At 60.2% G+C, this 18,275-nt stretch overlaps 2 protein-coding genes across 3 annotated transcripts in view; one reads left to right on the forward strand and one right to left on the reverse strand.

Moving 5' to 3' along the window:
* OSBPL5 (oxysterol binding protein like 5) overlaps positions 1-13,269 on the forward strand; it is a 68,640-nt gene extending 55,371 nt beyond the window's left edge. For both annotated transcript variants that reach the window (XM_074273923.1, XM_074273924.1), the window contains exons 14-22: positions 290-388; positions 1,481-1,578; positions 3,126-3,215; positions 3,719-3,855; positions 4,399-4,584; positions 4,951-5,071; positions 9,326-9,452; positions 12,157-12,259; positions 13,118-13,269. In XM_074273923.1, the coding sequence (XP_074130024.1) occupies positions 290-388; positions 1,481-1,578; positions 3,126-3,215; positions 3,719-3,855; positions 4,399-4,584; positions 4,951-5,071; positions 9,326-9,452; positions 12,157-12,259; positions 13,118-13,250 (1,094 nt within the window). In that variant the 3' untranslated portion in view covers positions 13,251-13,269. The remainder of the gene's footprint in view (positions 1-289; positions 389-1,480; positions 1,579-3,125; positions 3,216-3,718; positions 3,856-4,398; positions 4,585-4,950; positions 5,072-9,325; positions 9,453-12,156; positions 12,260-13,117) is intronic.
* Positions 13,270-14,199: 930 nt separating this feature from the next.
* On the reverse strand, positions 14,200-15,413 carry LOC141546246 (zinc finger protein 511-like). The gene is made up of 2 exons (XM_074273925.1): positions 15,111-15,413; positions 14,200-14,965 (listed from the first exon to the last, which is right to left on the reverse strand). Exons 1-2 carry the CDS (start codon positions 15,273-15,275, stop codon positions 14,399-14,401), a joined length of 732 nt encoding a protein of 243 aa, XP_074130026.1. The 5' UTR covers positions 15,276-15,413; the 3' UTR covers positions 14,200-14,398.
* Positions 15,414-18,275: the final 2,862 nt, after the last annotated feature.

Genomic DNA, 18,275 nt, shown 5'->3' on the forward strand with positions numbered 1-18,275 from the left:
AAGGCTGCAGATGGGAGGCTTTAGAGAGACCCAAATTTCTCATGGAGGTGGGAGAGGGGCCCTGGAAGTGGTCTGGGCGATGGTCCAGCTGTTTGAGGGTCCGGGGGCCTGGCTGTCTGAGGGTGCAGGTGACAGCCTGTCAGGGACCCAGCCATTCACGGGCCCAGGGCTTGGGGGCTCTGGGTGGCCCTCCAGGAGATGGCCCTTCCAGAAGATGGCCCAGCCGTCCGAGGGTCCGGCCACTGCCTCCTTGTGCCTCAGTGACCCTTCTCCTTCCTTGTGGCTACAGGAAACTCCCTCTCAGCCTTACTCGATGGCAAAGCAACTTTGACGTTTCTGAGTAGAGGGGAAGATTACATCATAACGATGCCCTACGCACATTGTAAAGGTAAGAGCCCCTCCCCCACCCATCAGCCCTGAGGCAGGCTGGGAGTCTCCATCCATTGCCCGGAGGGGGGAGGGCACCCTGAAGGGGCCAACAAGTGCCCATATGGCCAGCCTGGCTGTGAGCTGTTGGAGAGGCAGGAACGAGGTGCCACGGGTCCTGGCGATGAGCTGAGCCCCCAAGCCTGGCAGAGGAGTGAGATTCCCATCACTAACGGTATCCAGGCACGAGAGGGATGGCTTCCTGATATAACATGCGATGGTGGGGATCCAAGTTAAGGCAGAACTAAGTGACTACCGAGGGCCCACTGACCCCAGGAATTCTGTGCTCAAAGAACTCCTGGTCTGGGCTGACCAGGAAGCCTCCATTGGGAGGAGGTGGACTTCTGCTGGATCCTCCGGGCAGGACAAAGTGGTGGGAGGGCATTCCTGGTGGGGGGTCCAGCAGAGGCAAAGGCATAGAGACTGGCCCTACTAAGCCTGGCTGGAGCAAGGACCCCAAACTACCAAGCCAGGGTTTGGCTAAAATTGTACCCTCGCTGTTGTGGAGGGAGTGATCACAGGGGGGAGATCAGCCCGTCTCCATCAGATTCCAGCAATGTTCGAACAGTTCCCTTCAGCTCGACCCAATCCTCCAGAAATCCTCTCAATTAGTGAAGGAGCATTTATTAAGCACCTGCTGTGTGCTGGGTGCTAAGGATAATAAAGCAGAAGTGCTAACAGTCCCTGCCCCCACAGAACCTAAGTAGGTGCTCCCAGAGTCTCTGGGGACTCCTTTGCTGCCTTTCCCGGGTTCGAGGGGACCACAGCAATCAGATACCACGTCCCAAACTCACGTCCCGTATAACAGCCCCTGCTTACCAGGCTGAGAGTCTCCCACCTGTTCACAAAAGCACTTGATGAGGGCGTAAAAATGCTGTAAACAGCAGGCGGGAGCCCTGCCGAAGAATCGCCCACAAGCCCAAGGGGCTGCGAGGCTATGGAGGGAGGAGTCCATCCCCTCCTCCCAGAGAGGGTTAGAAGAGAGTGCCTGGGATTGGCTGGGCCAGGAAGCTCTGCAGGAAGTGTCGGTACCAGCCCATGTGATTTTGTCCAGGAATTTTGTATGGCACCATGACCATGGAGCTGGGGGGAAAAGTGACTATTGAGTGTGAGAAGAACAATTACCAGGCAGAGCTGGAGTTTAAGCTCAAGGTAAGGACTCTGCACAGGTAGGCTCTGGGGCCCTGGAGGATGCTGGGAGTTCCCACAGCCAGGGGGGGACAGTAACCCTGGCCCGGACCCTCCCCCCATTCTTGCTGCAGTCTGGACCAGAGCCCGAGGAGCTTCCCTCCCAGACCAAGGTTTTGTTTTTGTGACTGGCCCACAGGGGCTGCGGTCAGCCTCATTTCTTACCTTCCCTAATCACTGAATGGCGAGGGCCTGGGACAAACCCAGACCCGGGAGGGACCTTAGCTGAAGGCCACGGTCTCCCGCTGCAGCGGGCCCTCTCTGGCTTCCTGGCTCTGTCCGGCCCCTGACCCCGATGGTTCTGGAGGAGAAAGTGAGGCCGATGATCTTGCAGCCCTCCCTCCCTTAACTCCCGCTCCTGGGCATATCATAGCGGCCCCTCTCTGATGTCATGGGCCTCTGGGAACTAAGGACAAGCTCTACAATTGTCGCGTAGCCCCTTCTCTGTAAGATGAGGGGGGTGGATGCTTAAGAAATGCTCTAGAAGGTCATATCCGGCTCAGAAGCTGGGAGCGTGAGGCCATTCCTGGGACCCCGGGAGACCCCTGCATGTCTCGGGACAGAGCCAGCCGTTTGGTACTTGTACCCCAGAACCAGCTGCAGAGGTGCTGAGCAAATGATGTGATCCCCAACTGACCTTTGTTAGAATTACTGAGAGGAGGGCTATTGGAATGGAGAACGGGGAATGTCAGGCCATTAGAGCAGAGAATGTGGAATGTCAGGGCTATTAGATCAGAGAATAAAAAATATATTTTTAATTTAAAAAAAAAAAACAGAGAATGTAGAATGTTCAGGCTATTAGAACAGAGAACATGGAATGTTTGGGCTATTAGAATGGAGAACGCAGGATGTCATCCAGGTTATTAGAACAGCATGCAATGTCAGAGCTATTGGAACGGAGAATGTGAAATTAGAGAATTGTTGAGAATGTCGGAGCTGGGAGGGCTTTGGGGACAGAGGGAGCAGGTCTCTAGCCCCTGAGGTATCTCAGTAGGTTAGGTGAAGAGGGTCCAGGAGGTGGCGCTCTCACCCCGATGCTTGCAAGCTCTGTGACCCCGAGGAGGGGCTCACTTTCCACCCCCAGATGATGACCACTGGGCTCCCTTGATGGTCCCTGTCCCCTTACCCTGCCTCTATATGCCCTGGCAGACTCCGGGCCCATTCTGTCTCTAGAGCTGCCTTCCTTTGGTGGAGGGATTTTCCCCCAAGGGAGTTCCTTGTCCCAAGAAATCCCAGGTGGGCCTTTGCCTCATGGGCTCCCCCCCACCCAGGGAGGTCATCGCTCCCCGCCCCTTCCCATGGACGTCCCCTGCCCCCCACCTTGTGCTGCTGCCTCCCAGAGCCTCTCTCCTTTGAAGAAGAGCCCTGAGGCCCAATCCTCCCCATGGTGGGGAAGGGGGGGGGGAGGTGACAGATGCCCTGAGGGGGGGGCCTTTTTGCTGTGTCCCCTGGGACGGGGCGTGCCCTCCTGGGCTCTACAAAGCAGGCTCTGAGCCGACTCTTGTCCACAGCCTTTTTTCGGAGGCAACTCCGGCCTTAACCAGATCTCTGGGAAGATTAAATCAGGAGAGGATGTTCTGGCCAGCCTTGATGGACACTGGGTAAGGGAGCCCCTCCCCCCCAGCAGAGCGGAAGGCCCTGAGGCGCTCAGGGCATGGGCTGGGGCAGCTGGGGCTCACACTCACTCACCCCCACCGCCCCAAGCTGCAGAGGGCTTTGAGCCGGCAGGGCAGAAACTCAAGGGGAGCCCCGAGCCTGGGCTGGGATCAGGGAGGGCTTCTGGGTGACGGGGCCTTGGCCAGGCCTCGAATAGGGGGTAGAACTGGGAGGGAGGAAGGCCCGGGTAGCACCCCCGGGGGGGAGGGGACACAACTTCCCATGGGCCATGTTCTCATTGGATTCCTTGGGCACAGTTTGGCTCCATGAGTACTCGGGGAAAGACGCCTCATGCCAGACTCTTAGGTTGAGGCGGGATGGAAGGGGACCCGGGCTGTCATGGAGCCGTCACATTGCTGAGCTGAACTGGGGAACGGCCAGGCTCAGGAGGGCCTCGAAGGCCAAGCTGGCCCGTTTCCCAGAACTCCCCTTGGTCTTCCCCGGGCAGGACAGGGAGGTATACATCAACAACCCAAAGAACGGCGCCAGCGATGTCTTCTGGAACCCAACAGCGGACGTCCGGAGGCAGAGACTCAAGCGCCACATTGTGCTATTTGAGGAGCAAACCGAGCTGGAATCAGAGAGGTGGGGCCCGGCCAGAGGGGGAAGGGTGGCCCCCTAAGAGCAGAAGCGAGCCAGGGCTAGACCAGGACCAGCGGGGCTAGCCCGGGACCCTGATGCCCTGGCTTTTGGCATGGCCCCAGGCCCAGCCGCCCAGACTTAGGCCGATCGTGGTCGCTCCCTGCTGGGTGCCCCGCCTGGCCACAGGCTGCTTCTCCCTCTCAGCTCCCACAAGGCTGTGCCCTCACAGCGGGGGGCCTGGAAGGGAGAGAGCATAACTGCTTGAGGGCTCAGCCTCGGAGGGCACAGGCAGGACTAGCCGGGGGTAGTCACAGGGGCCAAGTTACCCCCACTGGGGAACCACCTGCTGGCACGGCGGGCAGCCCTCTGGGGCGAAGGGCCCCTGGTCAGTGCCCTCAGGATGAGGCAAGGATGCCCACCCTGGCTCTGGGGGGATGGGCTGCCTGGCAAGGCCCCCAGTTCTGGGAGATGAGCCCCGGGTGAGAAAGGAAAGCAGGGGCGGGGAGCTGGGGGGGGCAGCAGACTGAGTGGGGCTGCTCCCCGCAGACTCTGGCAGCACGTGACCAGTGCAATCAATAAAGGGGACCAGGTGAAGGCCACCCAGGAGAAGTTCGTGCTGGAGGAGGAGCAGAGGAGGCGGGCCCGGGAGCGGCAGGAGGCGCTTCTGGACTGGAAGCCGCTGCTCTTCCTCCATGACCCCAGCTCCCAGGAGTGGCGCTACAAATACGAGGAGTGAGTGTGCGGGCCTGGGAGGACTCGGGCGGGGGGGGCGGGGTGCAGGGAGGAAGGCTCGGAGGGGGATCCTCAGACCCCAAGAGGATGGCTGCCCACAGGCCCGGTCCCCAGCAGCTTGGGAGCAACCTGGTGCCAGGCTCAGACCCCGGGCCCAGGGCCACACTGTTAATGGACCGTGCGCCAAGCAGGGCTGGCTGTGTCTGGACCCAGAGCAGGGCGCCCCAGGGGCTCCAAGCAGGACCAGGGGCAGGGGCTCTGCCGGTGCTGAGCAGTGGGAGGGGGCTGCCCACCTCTGGGGCCCTCGGGGGACCGAGAGTCCACATGACACCAACGAGTCTCCCGGGTCTCGTTTGCCTCCGGCAGCCTCAGGCCTTGGGACCCCCTCACAGACATCGCCCAGTTTGAGCAGGACGGCCGGCTGCAGACGATGGGCCGGCGCGCGCCCCTGAGACTGACAGCCCGGAACCAAGCGGCCCGGCACAAGGTGGGTCCCTGCCCCCTCCCCCCCCCACTGTCTGCATGCTCCTGAGCCCGCACCCAGCCTGCCGCATTACCCTGCTGTGCCCGAGTAGCATGCAGGGCAGCGGGGGAGGCCGGCCCCGAGGTCCCAGACCAGTGGGGAGGGTCAGAGATCTCTCCGTGCAGGCAGCCCCCTCTCCTCTCTCTATCTCTCTATCTCTGTCTCTGTCTTTGTGTCTCTCTGTCTCTCCTCTTTCTCTGTGTCTCTCTCTGTATGTGCATCTCTCCTTTCTATCTCTGTCTCTTTGTGTGTGTCTCTATCTCTCTCTCTCCTTCCCTCCTCCCTTCTTTCCCCCATACACACACAAGCACACATTTCCTACACATTAAGCTCAGCCCCGGCCCCCTCTCCCCCCCATGTGCCCAGGCTCGTGCTCTCCCACATGGTCGAGGCTGAGCCATAAGGAAAACCAGAGGAGACGCAGAGGAAGCCTGTGCCCTCGGGGAGCTTACAGAGGGCTGGAAGGGAGGCAGCAAGCGTTTATGGAACACCCACTGTGTGCCAGGCGCTGGGGACCCGCGCTGCACGATTTTGCCTCCCTGATCCTCCCAAGCACCCTCTGGGGGAGCTGCTGCTGTTATTCCCCCTTTACAGTGGAGGAAACAGGCAGGCAGAGGAGAGGTAGCTGCCCACACAGTGTCTAGGTAGGGTCTGGGGCCGGATTTGAACCCAGGGCTTCCTGACTGCAGTCACAGCCTCTCCCTGCTGCAGAGCCTCCGCTTGTCCTTGGTGTCACCTCCTTCCGGCCTCCACCTTTCCCTAAGGGGGCAGTGTTCAGGACCCAGACTCTGCCGGAGGATTCTGGGTCACGGGGGTCTCAGAGACCTTCAGGTGCTTCCCCTCCTTTTACAGTTAAAGAAACTGAGGTTGGAGACAGAGGAAAGCATGATGGGTAGATAAGCTCACTAAGGTGGGGCCTCTCCCCGAGGCCACGGAGCGACCAGAGCAAGGTCCGAGGCGTCTCCCCAAACCCTCCCCAAACCGCCTTCCCTCCCCCTTTCAGTGAGACCCGTCTGGTGGCCGGGCGCCGCTGTCTAAGGCTCGGTGGTCAGGATGCGCCCGGCCTTGCAGCCTCGTGGGAGGGGCCGCGTGGCCGGTGATGGAGCGCGCACGTGCCCTGCAGAGGCCGGGCAGTCTAGTGATCACAGGCACGCGCCGAGTGCAGAGAGGCAGCTCCCTGGGGGAGGAAATGCCGTTCCCCCATTTCACAGATAAAGAAACTGAGAGGCCGAGATGCCGGCCCTTCTCGCGGGCAGCTGGGGGAGCCCCAACACTGCAGATGTCCTGGCTTTTCTTGTTATCTGAACCTGAGATCCCGTAGGGGAGCAGTTAAAAACAGCCTCCCCAGGGGCAGCTAGGTGGCGCAGTGGATGGAGCCCCAGCCCTGAATTCAGGAGGACCCGAGTTCAAATGTGGTCTCAGACACTTCCTAGCTGTGTGATCCTGGGCAAGTCACTTAACCCCAGCCTCTCTCCTGACTCCTCTGGCCTCCCCTCATCCTGGGGAGGGGGTGGGACTGTTCCGTGGCTCTTCACTGATTTGTCCGAGCTCCTTCCAGCCTATGGAGGGGGAGGGGACTGGACCCCGTGCACAGCCCTTGTCTTCATCCTCGTTGGAGGCCCTGGCCCCTGCAGGCCGGTCCCCCCTTCGGCCCCGTGCAGCCTTCTCCGGCTTCCTCTCCAGCCCTCTCTTCTCCTTCAAAGCTCGGCTGTCTCCTACTGAAGCCTTTCCAACCTCCCCCCCCCCACTTGTGTGCTGGCTAATTGGACAAGTGCACGCAGGCTCCGGAGGGGCCCTCTCTGCGAGCTCGGGCCAGGCCCGGGGAGCACTGTGTGCTGGGGGAGGGGAGATCCTGCCGGATGCGGGCAGTCAATCCCTCAGGCTCTCGAGCTCCTCCGCCCCTTTCCGTTGTTCCGGACGGGGACGGGCGCTCTGTCTTCATCCGACAGCGCGTCCCCAAAGTCCAGTTTCATTAAGCGCAGTTTGAGGAGACTAAGGCTAGAAAGTCCCCGGAGACCGAGTACGGCCCTTGTTGGATGGAGAGTGATACCGCTTGGCCACCAGGTGTCGCTCTGGCCGATCCTGGACTCTGAGAATAGAATCTGGACTTGGAGGCGGGATAGAGTTCAGTGGCTGGCCACCAGCTGGCGCTCTGGCTGCTCACAGCCCCTGTGGCTCAGCCCCCATCCCAGATACTTCTATGAAGGACCTGGATTTGGAAGAAGATAGACCCGAATTTAAATCCAGCTCCAGACAATTACTAGCCGCGTGACCCGGGACCAGTTAACAGGGAGACAAACTTTGTAAAGCGCTCGAGATTACTGCTGAGGAGAAGGAGGAAGAGGAGCAGGAGGAAAAATCCCTCAAAGGGGCCCCATCCCATCGGCCCCTTAATCAGAATCCCCCAAACTCACAAGACCCCCAATCTACTCTTCACAGCGCGCTATTTTTATCACTGCGTGTGTGAGGCACAGCAAGCTCAGGTGTCTGAGGCTGAATTTGAACTCAGGTCCTCCCGACTCTGTCCACTGCGCCATCCAGCTGCCCCTAGTGTGATTCTGACCCGGCGCACATCAGAGGGGAAACTCGGCAAATGATAGAATCAGCATTTTCCAAGCTGCTGCTGGCGCCGGGCACTGTGACACAGGAGCCAGCCCTGCCCTCAGAGAGCCCCTCGTCTAAGAGGGGAAACTACACGGAAAAGACCGTTTCCACTCACGCGAGATTTCCGGGATAAATTAGAAGTAACAGGAAGGCACTGGATGGAAGAGAGGTCAGGCTGCTGTCCAGCAGGGGAGGTTCTCGTGGGGGTACTCGAGGAATCCAGGGAATGGGGCCGAGTATTCCAGTCTGGGGCCCAAGAGCCCGAGCGCCTTGTTCTTACCACAGCCAGGAGGCCGTTGGCACTGGGCTGAAGAATGGCAGCCGGGAGAGGGGTGTCAGCAACCTGCAGAGCGAGGGCAGGGCTGGCTCAGGAAGGAGTTTGAACGCCACACTGTTGTGTCTTTTGTCTTTTGTCAGAGTTCATTGAACTGGGTGACATGGTGGGACTTGTGCTCTGGGAAGTCCCTCCGGTGACAGGTGGATAGACTGGCGTGGGGAGAGGCAGACCCCCCCACACACACACACCAATGGCTACTGCCATAGCCCGGGCCACGTGAGGAGAGCCTGGCAACATCACAGAAGAAGAGAGGGTGCAGGGAGACAATGAGGGGGGCAGGATAATCCTTAGGTCGGGGCCTGGGCCCTGGGATTACTTCAAGGTCCTCAGTAGTAACAGGAGAGGTGGAAGGAGCAGAGGTTTGGGGGCTAGGCTTTGGACATGTGGTGGGTGTCCCGTGAGACTGGAAGTCAGCAGAGAGGCTGGGGCAGAAAAGGAAGAGAATCATCGGCCATTGAAACGAAAAATTGAAAAACAAAGCTTCTGCTCCTAGGCCGCGGCAGCCTGGGCAAAGCCGGGCACCCCTCAGCCCAGTCACCAAAAGGAAACGAGAAGCAAGGTTTTTACAAGGGAGCGAGAGGCTTCCTCGGGAACATGTGGGAAACGGGGAAGAGCCTGGGACATGCCACTGTGGCTTCCGCTGCCCCTCACTGAGGCTCCTCACCAGAATGATTCACGTCCCATTGCTCGGGGGCCCCTCGTTAGTTTTTAGTGCGTTGTTGAGGGTGCAGCCCCATGGAAGTGACCGTGGTCAACCTTGAGGTGGGTGGTCCGCCAGGAACCCTGCCGGCACAGGCTGGCCACCTCCACCTCCTCTCCCACCCCCCTTTTAGGGGGTGCCTCCAGCACTAGCACAGCTCAGAGTTCCCTCCATCTCTGTGACAGGAGGAAGAGCGAGGAAAACCCAGGAAAGCTCAAAATTAGTCTTTTCAAGGGCAAAAGGAACGGGCGGAGGGGAAGAAGGGGAACAAGCTTTCCCCAAGCCCTACTGGGTGCCAGGCCCATGCCCTTGGGAAGGATTCCCTCCCACACACCTTGTTCCAGCCCAGCCTTCCCAAGAGCTCTGAAGAAGCCAGGCTGCCCTGGACTCCCCAGATGTTGCTGGGCCCCCCAAGGCCTCAGCCCCCCTCCAAGCTCCCAGCTGACACCAGGAGCTTTCCTCACCTAAACCAGACCTTGGGGCCTCTGAGGCACGCCCTCAGAGGCTGAGGCTCCAGTCAGAAGCCCCTTAGAAATGGCAGCGAATGTCCCTCTCATGATATCTGTCTCTTCCCCAGAGGGGAGGAAAGGACTGCCGGCTGCGCAAAGCCAGCGATCAGCCCTCCAACCACAGCCAGAACACGGAGAGCAGCTGCTCCACCCCTGAGTCTGTGCAAGACCTGTCTGATGAGGAAAGGGATGCAGGTAAGGAGCCCCTGCCCCCATTCTTCTTCCAGCTCCCAGCAGCACCCTCCCTTCTGCTCGGAGCCTGGCCCCCTCCCCGGCAATGCTGACTCTCCCCTTCCCCCACTGTCGGCCATTTCCCACTTTGACAGTCTGTACAGATGCTTCCCCCCTTAGATGATGAGCTCCCTGAAGACAGGGGCCGCCTTTGCCTTCCTCGCACCCTCAGCCTGGTGCCAGACGCCAGATATGGGACTACTCCATTAGTAGGAGAACCCTCCCTGTGGGCCCCAAACTGACCGATCTCCTTATGTGGGTCACTTCCTCCATGCTGCCTTGGTTCGACCCTTAGTCAGATGGGGAGACTTGGATCATTTGTGAAGCTTTTTTGTCTCCATTGAACAAAAGCCATATGGCCAGAAAGGCATTGGGAGCCACTGTTGATCCCTCCCTCCTTTTATACCCCGAAACGGTCCCTGGCGAGCAGAGAAAACCACTCCCAGCTCCGATTCTCTGGCACAAAGGCTCCCAATTGGCCGGTTTGCTCGGGAAGTGCAAAGTTCAAACATGCTTAGTCATGCTGAGATCTTAAGAACCTGATTTTCACAAAATCTCAGAATTCTGGGGCAGATAGATGGTGCAGTGGAAAGAGCACCAGCCCTGCAGTCAGGAAGACCTGAGTTCAAATTTGACCTCAGATACTTAAAACTTCTAACTGTGTGACCCTAGACAAGTCAGTTAACCCCAAGTGCCTCCACAGCCAAAACAAACAAACAAACGAAAAAAGATTAGATTCTCAAGATAAATGAGTGAGCACATATAAAAAGCTTGGCAGACCTGACCATGCCATATAATTGCTAGCTAATGTTATTACTATTGTCCGTAATAATTCTTTATTCATAGTAACTATAATAATATAGAGCTAGGAGGAACCCTGGAGACAATCTAGGCTAATGTACCCCCCCAAAAAAAAAGACTCTCCTCCCCAGCATTACTACATCAACGAGAATTTATAAAAGTCCTCCTGTATGCCATGCACTGTACTACATACTGGATAATCATCCCTGCCCTTGAGCTTACATTCTGAAGGGAGAAAGAACATGGAAATTACTCAGTGTGTACAAGATACCTCCAGAGTAGAAAGGAAATAGCCTGGGAGAGCACAAAGCTGGGGCAACCAAGAAAGGCCCAATGCCAAAGGTAGCGTTGAGATGCGGTTTGAGGGTCACAGAATAGAGGAGCAAGTCCAACCAGGAATTCTAAGTAACGGACATGGAGAAGGGTGTGCTAGGTGGGGTGACTAGAGGTGGAGCACTGTGCATGAAGATCAGAAAGAGGCATTGGCCTCTGCTTGAAGTCTTCCAAGAAGAGAGACCCAGTAAAGTCAACAATCCTTTATTATGCACTAACTCTGTGCCAGAACATGGATGATGTGCTGGAGGTACATCTCCCACCGAGAAAAAAAAGGTAAAAGCAGGGCTTGTCCTCCAGGTCCTCGGAATCTTCAGGGGCGAAGAACAACAAGAAAAGCAGAGAACAAATTGGAGATCACTCCTGAGAGAAGGCACTTGTGTCAAAGGGGATCCAGAAAGTCTCTTACAGAAGAGCTGAGACTTGAAGAAGACTCTACTGAGAGGTGGAGCTGAAGAGGAAGCCCTGGGGGAGACAGGGTGAGAGAGGTCAGGAAGCAGATCAGCACCACCAGACCCTGGAGAGCTCCAGAGTACAAGACCCTGGTTTGCCCACTTGAAGTTTAGAGCTGAAGAGGAAGTCCTGGGGGAGACAGGGTGAGAGAGGTCAGGAAGCAGATCAGCACCACCAGACCCTGGAGAGCTCCGGAGTACAAGACCCTGGTTTGCCCAGTTGGAGTTTAGAGCTGAAGAGGAAGCCCTGGGGGAGACAGGGTGAGAGAGGTCAGGAAGCAGATCAGCACCACCAGACCCTGGAGAGCTCCAGAGTACAAGACCCTGGTTTGCCCACTTGAAGTTTAGAGCCCCCTTCTGAGCTTCCTGGACAGCACTCCCCTTTTCTGGCTGAATATTCCTGGCATGTCGTAGAGGGAAATCTTGTACAGAGAACCCTCAGAACATGGCTTTTGAATCAAAATCACTGAATTTGTATGCTGAGGATCCTCCTACCTTTAGACTGGACAGCTCTTTGCCCCAGGGGTCCCTCTTGTAGCTCCCCTATGGTCCTGCTTCCACCCGGAGGAGCCGGCTGTCAGGTCCCCCTGAACTTTCTCTTCTCCTGGCTAAGCATCTTGCACCCCAGGAGCCATGGACTCCAAGCCCTTCCCCATCCTGGCTGCCCTAGTCCAGCTCGCAGAGCATGCTCTCTAAATCTCTTCCTTGGGGCTCCTTTGCAAATCCCCAAGTTTCCCAGGCTCCTTCCTAGTGCCCTCAGGACCTGCTGATCTTTCATCCACAGCCAATCTCGCTTTGAGAGGAATCTGCTTAGCAAGAGGAGCCTGGGTGGGAGCTGCCATAATAGAAGGGAACTCCATGTGAGGAAACTGTCCCCCAATCAAACAGGCTGCTTCGGGTCAGGCATTGTCCCCCCTCACCAGGGGTCTTCAAGACACCTCCCAAGGCATCTTCTTCCTCTTCCCTTTTTCTTGCCCCCTCCCCACTTCTCCCCTTCCTGCCTCGGTAGGAACACTGAGATTCAGCTCTTTAAAGGGATTAGACAGGAGGTAGAAATAACCCTTCTTGCTCTGTGATCCCAGACTGTGAAAGTTCCTGCACCCGATGTGGGAAGGAGAACCAGCATCTGAAGGAAATTCATACTGCAGTGTTGTCGCTACAGAAGGCCCAACAGGATATCCACAGGTGAGTGACCACACTCAGCAAGATGCTGGCAAATATTTAACAACCGGCTTTTAAACACCCCCACACACATCCCACTTTAATCAACATTTTCATCGCTTTTTAGTTAAATCTAGATTATCCACCTGGACTTGGCAGATGTAAAAGCTCACCTGAAAACTGACCAAGGAAGCCAGTGTGCAATGGCTCCAACACCCCCTTTCCTGGTCCCACAGGGACCTGCCCTAGATAGCCAGCTATGGCAACTGAGCCGGGCCCCTTATGCAAGCCTGGTGACAGGAAGGGGGACAATTGTGTGATGCTGCCTGGTCCGGGCATACCCAACTAGCCAAGGAGGGAGGAAGAAGGTCCCAGGGGATTCAGATCTAAGCCTTCATCCTTCCTAACTGTGGCCTCCCGGCTGCAGTGTCTCAGACAGTCACTTCCTGGGCTTGAACCCGAGACTTCAGGTGTGAGGATGCCCTCCAGCAGGGCAGAGGGAAGTCCCACAGCCGGCCCATGTCAGAGGAGGCCTCCCTGACTCCAAAGCCTCCCCCTCACTACCATTGGCAGTGTGGTTCCTTAGCAAGTGGTCAGGGAAAGCTGGAGGGCAGTGAGGTCACTGGTGCAGCACAAGGAGGGGCCTTGCTTTGCATGGCCAGAGCTCACCACAGAGCCTGGCACCTAAGAGCGCTTAATGTTTAACGACTGCCCAGCTCAGCCCTTGTCAGGCCGCCCCGGTGCGCTCCCGGGTGCCGGGCCGTGCTCTGCCAGAGGCAGGCCCTGCCCTCCGCAAGGGGCACAAACCAGCTGGGGGCAGCAGCGGGGCAGAGGGAAGAACGGGCCCCGCTCACCGGCGGCCCGCCTGTTTCTGTGTTCCAGGAACCTCACAGCTCTCAACAAAAAGTCTTTGTACAGGCGGGCACCAGGAAGCTTTCTGCACAGCTCACGCTGCTGGTTTCTACTCTGCGTGTTTCTGACGTGTCAACTGTTCATTAACTATGTCTTGAAATAAAAGCACTGTAGGGGCAGCAGCCCATGCACCTCCCTGCCGATGAACACTGCCCCCACCCCAGGAGCCCGCCCTGCACGGGTGGGACCCCATCCAGGGAGGCTGGGCCCGAGGCCCCGGCACCACTCCTGGGCAGCGGTGCCCCTCAAGGGGGCACAGCCTTAACCGCTGAAGCCAAATGTAGCTTATCTGTGCACTTTGTTTCCTACGGCGGCTAGTCCTCGTCCGTCCGTCTGTCTCATCGCATGTGGTTCCTTCTCCGGTCCCTCACCCTGAGTGTATGTGGCCTTCCCCAGTTCCACCCAGACCCCCGGGGCAGCGGGAAGGAGGAAACCGAGGGGAGGGGAGGGGGCCCGGCCCAGCGGGGCCTGCGGCCATCCTTTCCTCCATTCTTCCTCCCCGATGAGGGACGGCCGTTTCCGGAGGTGCAGAGGACGCGTAGGGCTCGCGTTGGTGCGCAGTAATGCACAGTCCTGGCGCCCTGCCCGCCCAGCGCCTCCCCCTCTGGAAGCCCGGCCCGGGAAGCCCAGTCCTGAGGAGAGGGGGCTCCAAGCTCAGGCCGCCTGGGCCTCAGGATCCTCGGAGCCCCTGCTCTGGGGAGCGCGGAGGGAAGCCGGCCTGAGTGCGGCTCGCCCCCTGCTGGGCTGCCGGGCCAGAGCCTCTGCGCGGCCCTCCCTGCTGCCAAGTCTTGTTTTCTACCACGTCAGTGGCCACTCCCCAGTTCTGCCTCAGTGCAGGGAGCAAGTGTGGGGGGGGCGGGTGTGTCTGCTCTCGGCAGTGCCCGGGCCAGCCTGTGGGCCTCTCACCGCGTCCCACTGCGCCTCCTGCCTTTGGGAAACTTGTTTCTGCTTGATAAGTGACAATAAACTGGCCTACCACCTTCGTGTCTTTTCTGGGGACGATCGCTTGGGGGGGCAGCCCGAGCCCCCCTCACACAGCTCAGGCTCAAAAGGGGGCTTCTTTCTACTTTATTTAGGGGCTTAACAGGGGGAGGCGCCTCAAAGGCAGCTCAGGACGGCTGCTGGCCTCCAGGGGCCTGCGGACGGACGGACGGAGGGACGGACAGGGGCTCCTCCCGGCGCCGCTCCCCCGCCGGAGGGGGGAGGGGCGGGGCCATCCACAGCCGGGGCGGGCACCTCGTCCGGCCGCGGTCAGCGCGGCTCACTCCTTGTCTTTGTGTTTTTAAAGCCCCGCGTGGCCCCCTGGCCGAAGCAAACGGTGGCGGGGATGCGGCGGCTGTGGGCGCGGGGCCTGTCGGGGGCGGCCCCGGCCGGGGTCACCTCCATGGGCTCCTCGCCCGCGGGCGGCCGGCCCGGCCCGCGGGCCTTGCGGGGCTGGTCGAAGCGGAAGTCGGGCGGGTAGCGGTGGGCGCGCACCAGGTGCTCCTTGCGCTCGGCGCTGCTGCGGAACTTGGCGGGGCAGCCCTCCACCAGGCACTGGTGCATGCTCTGCCGCTCCGCCAGCAGCTGGAAGAGCGAGTCGTGCCACTCGAGGATGTGCACGTCCAGCAGGTGCGCCGACGGGAAGGAGCGCCGGCACACGGAGCACACGTGCGTGTGCAGCGTCCGGTAGTGGTGCTCGTAGCCCTCCAGGGTGCCGAACTCCTGCTGGCAGCCGGCCACGTGGCAGCCGAAGGTCGCCACCAGGGGGCGCTCCGGCACCTGGCCGACCTGCGTGATGACATCCTGCAGGTAGGCGTGCCTCTGGACGTCCCCATCCTGCGGAGCACAGAGGAGTGAGGCCCCGCCCCCCTCGCTCAGCCCCGCCCTCGCCCCTTCTGCCCGACGCAGGCCCCGCAAGTCAAAGAAGGTCCCACCCCTCAGCCTCGCTTCCGCCCCGGACCCCGCCCCGACCCCACGTGACCTCGAACAACGGGTGTCCCCGGGGCAGACGCTGGGTCCGCGGCGCGAAGCGAAACGGGGCGGCCCCGGCGGCCGGGTGGCGGAGCACGGGCAGCGGGAGCGACTCGGAAGGGCTCCCGGCTGGGGCCGGGCCCAGGCGACCCTCCAGCCCCGGCGGCAGCTGCATCCTATTCCGGAGCCGGGGGCGGGGCCTAAGGCGGTGGGTAGGTGATGTAACTTCCTGTCCAGGAATCACTTCCGGGTTGCGTCTCACCGGAAGCGAGGTGCCAAGGCGGCTTCTGGAGTCCTGCCGGGGCTGGAAAGATTTCGGACACCGCCCTCCGTCTTCCTCCCTCCCCGGCTCCCCAAAAGGGAAGAGTTAGAGCCGAGTTGGAACCCGCTCCCTGCGCCATGCTCGCCTTTGACCTCAGGTTGGAACGCGGAAGGCCATGACCCGAGGGGGGGGGAACAAATCTCGCTCCGAAGGGGGAAGGGAGGAGATGGAGCCGGCGGACCCGGGGCCGCTCCTCGCAGGCACCGGAGGAGAAAACTGAGGCGGGGGGAGGAGAGGGCCGTTGTACCCAGTGCGCTTTCTGCTTCGGCGCCGCCGCCTTCCCCCTCCGCGAGCCCCCCGGCCCCCCAGGGGGTGTGCGCGCCCACGCGCGTCCGCGCCGAGAAGTGCGGAGACGGGCCGCCGCGCTGCGGCCCGAGGTTTTCAGAAGGGGGCGGGGTCAACGCGGTCCGGATTTTAAACTCCGCGGCCGGAGGGGGAGGGGAACCGCAGGGGGGGGATCAGAAAGACTGACTGGGACAAACCGGACCGGGCGCTCTGGAGGGAAGAGCGGGCTCCGTTTCTGTGCTCAGTGCTCCCTCCTCCCGAAGAGGAGTGCTCCCACTCTGGCCAGAAACGTTAATATTCCTTAAGTTCTTTAATAAATTCTCGCTGTCAGACTGTGTGAGAGTGTTATTCCTGACCGAGCCCCTCTCTCCGCCTTCTCCCCCCCCCCCCCCCCCGGGAGTCTCCCCAAACCCTCCCGCTGTTCCTTCTTATGGAATAACGCTCCGGAATGTTCGGCCCTTCCCCCAGTGATGGGCGCCCCCCAGTCCCCAGGTTTCTGCCGCCCATGGGGTCCCTTTCACAGGCCCAAAGAAGCGCTGCTGTCCCGCCGGGCACGTTCCGAACCCCGGCCCAGCCATGCCTTCCCAAACACCCAGAACTTGCCCCGCCCAGGATTTCCCTCACCTAGGAACCCGCTTGGGCCGACCTCGCCCCCTCCCACTGGGTGCGGCTGCCCCGGCCCTCCTCCCTCCCGGGCGCCGCCATCCTGCACCCCCAGGGCCGGGAGTGAGGGGGCAGAACCCGGCCGCCGGGAACTGGGGGACACGCAGCGCCCTCACATTTACCACGTTTAGCACGTGCTGGATTTTCAGCCATCTTGGGGATGGGGGGTTGGAGCACAAGCTTGGGCAGGTTAAAACGTGCCTGTTTTGAGTATTAAAAAGTCCTCAAGCCGCAGCCTCTCCCACCCTCCCACGCTGAGACTGCGCACCCCCTCGGGGAGTGTGGAGGGAGTGTGGAGCAGCCGCAGCCCCGGCCTGCCCAGCACTCCCACCCCTCCGCTTCCCCCTTCCCTGACTTCAGGGCCTCCCTGCGGGGCAGGGTTTCTGGTCCTCCCCATTTACAATTACTCCCTCCTCCCCCTTGTATCCCAGGCACAAAGGAGGTCCCCGAGTGACCCTGGCCTGGGAGGGCTGGCTGTCCCAGAAGAAGCAGGGGACATACAGGAGCCCCGCCCCCCCCCCCCAGACTTCCAGAGAAACTTCCAGAAATAAAAGCTAGAACGTGGCAGAGCGGAGCAGGGCCCGGATCCAGCTCAGGAGGCCTCCGTGGGTCCCACTGGGCAGCGCTGAAATCTCGGGGTCCCCCCTGGCCCAGAGCCGGAAGTGCTGCGAAGGCCCAGGAAGCCCCGCTCCCTGCAGCAAGCCCACAAGGATCAGAAGGGGCCATCCGGCCTCTAGAGGGCTGGAGTTTAGCCCACTCCCTTCTGGGGCTAGTTGGGAGGAGGCCTAAGTCCACGATTTCTTCTGAGACAACGAGCCACACGGCCCATTTCCCAATATGCTTTTGGGGTACCACCCGTACCCCACATTCCAGGCTGGCTGTTTGGAAAAAGCAGATCTTCCTCCCCACCCGCCCTCCCCTCAGGAAAGGTTGACTCACTCTGGCCCCGCCCCACCCCACCCATGAGCACTTGTGGTACGGAGAGGGCCAAGGCCAGGCCACCCCCGACTGAGAGTACCCCGGGGGAGGGGAAGCACTTCTCAAGGGGCAGGAAGGCCCGTCCTGTCCACATGGGAGGTTCGGGCTCCAGGCCCGGCCCGACAGGGACCCTGCTGAGAGTGGAAGGGAAGAAGCAAGCGTCCTGGGCAGAAGGGCGCTCACCCTGGGCAGAAGGGCGCTCACCCGGCAGCGACAGGCTCCTCCTGTGTCACACGGAGAGAGCCGCGGCGGGCTTCCATTTCAGGCAGCCGTGCTCAGGGACTCCGGGTCCAGGAGCAGCAGAGCCAGCTCCCTGCCCGGCCCCCCCCCCAGTGGGAGCTTAAACCCCTCATTTCACCAATTTCCTTCCTGCTTCACAGTGAAGGATCCAGGACCAGCCCCAGAGGCCCTTAAGCTCCCGCCTCCGGCCGGGGAACCCGGCCCTGAGGAAAACACACGGGTTTGTGTTTGTCTCCTAATGAATCAAAAAGGAAAAAGTGCCCAGGACAGTTTCCCCCTTCAGGCTCAGTGGCGAGGGACCGGGGATGGCTGACAGCGCGGGGTCCTGGGGACCCCAGGCTTTCCCTTGGAGCTGCCAGCCTGGGCCGGGCAGCAATGCAAGGAAGGCTTTCTTGGGGCGGGAAGTGAACAAAGGCAGCAGGCGACAAAACAGCAGGAGACCCCAGGTGTATTTTTAGAGAAACAGAAACACAGCCGCCCGGGGCACAAGGCTGCCCTGGAAGAGGAAAGAGCTGGGTTCAAATCCTTCAAATTTGAGTGTTAAAGGGAGGAGCCCTCTCCGGCTGGGAGGAGCCTGCGGTTCCACTGCCAAGGAGACAGCCGGACAGGACCAGGATCCACCACCCTTCCCGGGCGTTTCTGGGAGTCCTCGCCCCAGCTACTCTTTGTCCAGCACTCTGGATGAAG

Source organism: Sminthopsis crassicaudata, chromosome 6 (genome assembly GCF_048593235.1).
Source record: "Sminthopsis crassicaudata isolate SCR6 chromosome 6, ASM4859323v1, whole genome shotgun sequence".
NCBI lineage: Eukaryota > Metazoa > Chordata > Mammalia > Dasyuromorphia > Dasyuridae > Sminthopsis > Sminthopsis crassicaudata.

What these genes read in the sequence shown, in the direction of transcription:
- LOC141546246 (XM_074273925.1), bottom strand. Translation starts at nt 15,275, where the DNA reads ATGCAGCTGCCGCCGGGGCTGGAGGGTCGCCTGGGCCCGGCCCCAGCC. An exon ending in GGGGACACCCGTTGTTCGAG is followed by an intron (nt 14,966 to 15,110) that starts GTCACGTGGGGT and finishes TGTGCTCCGCAG; the next exon opens with GATGGGGACGTCCAGAGGCA.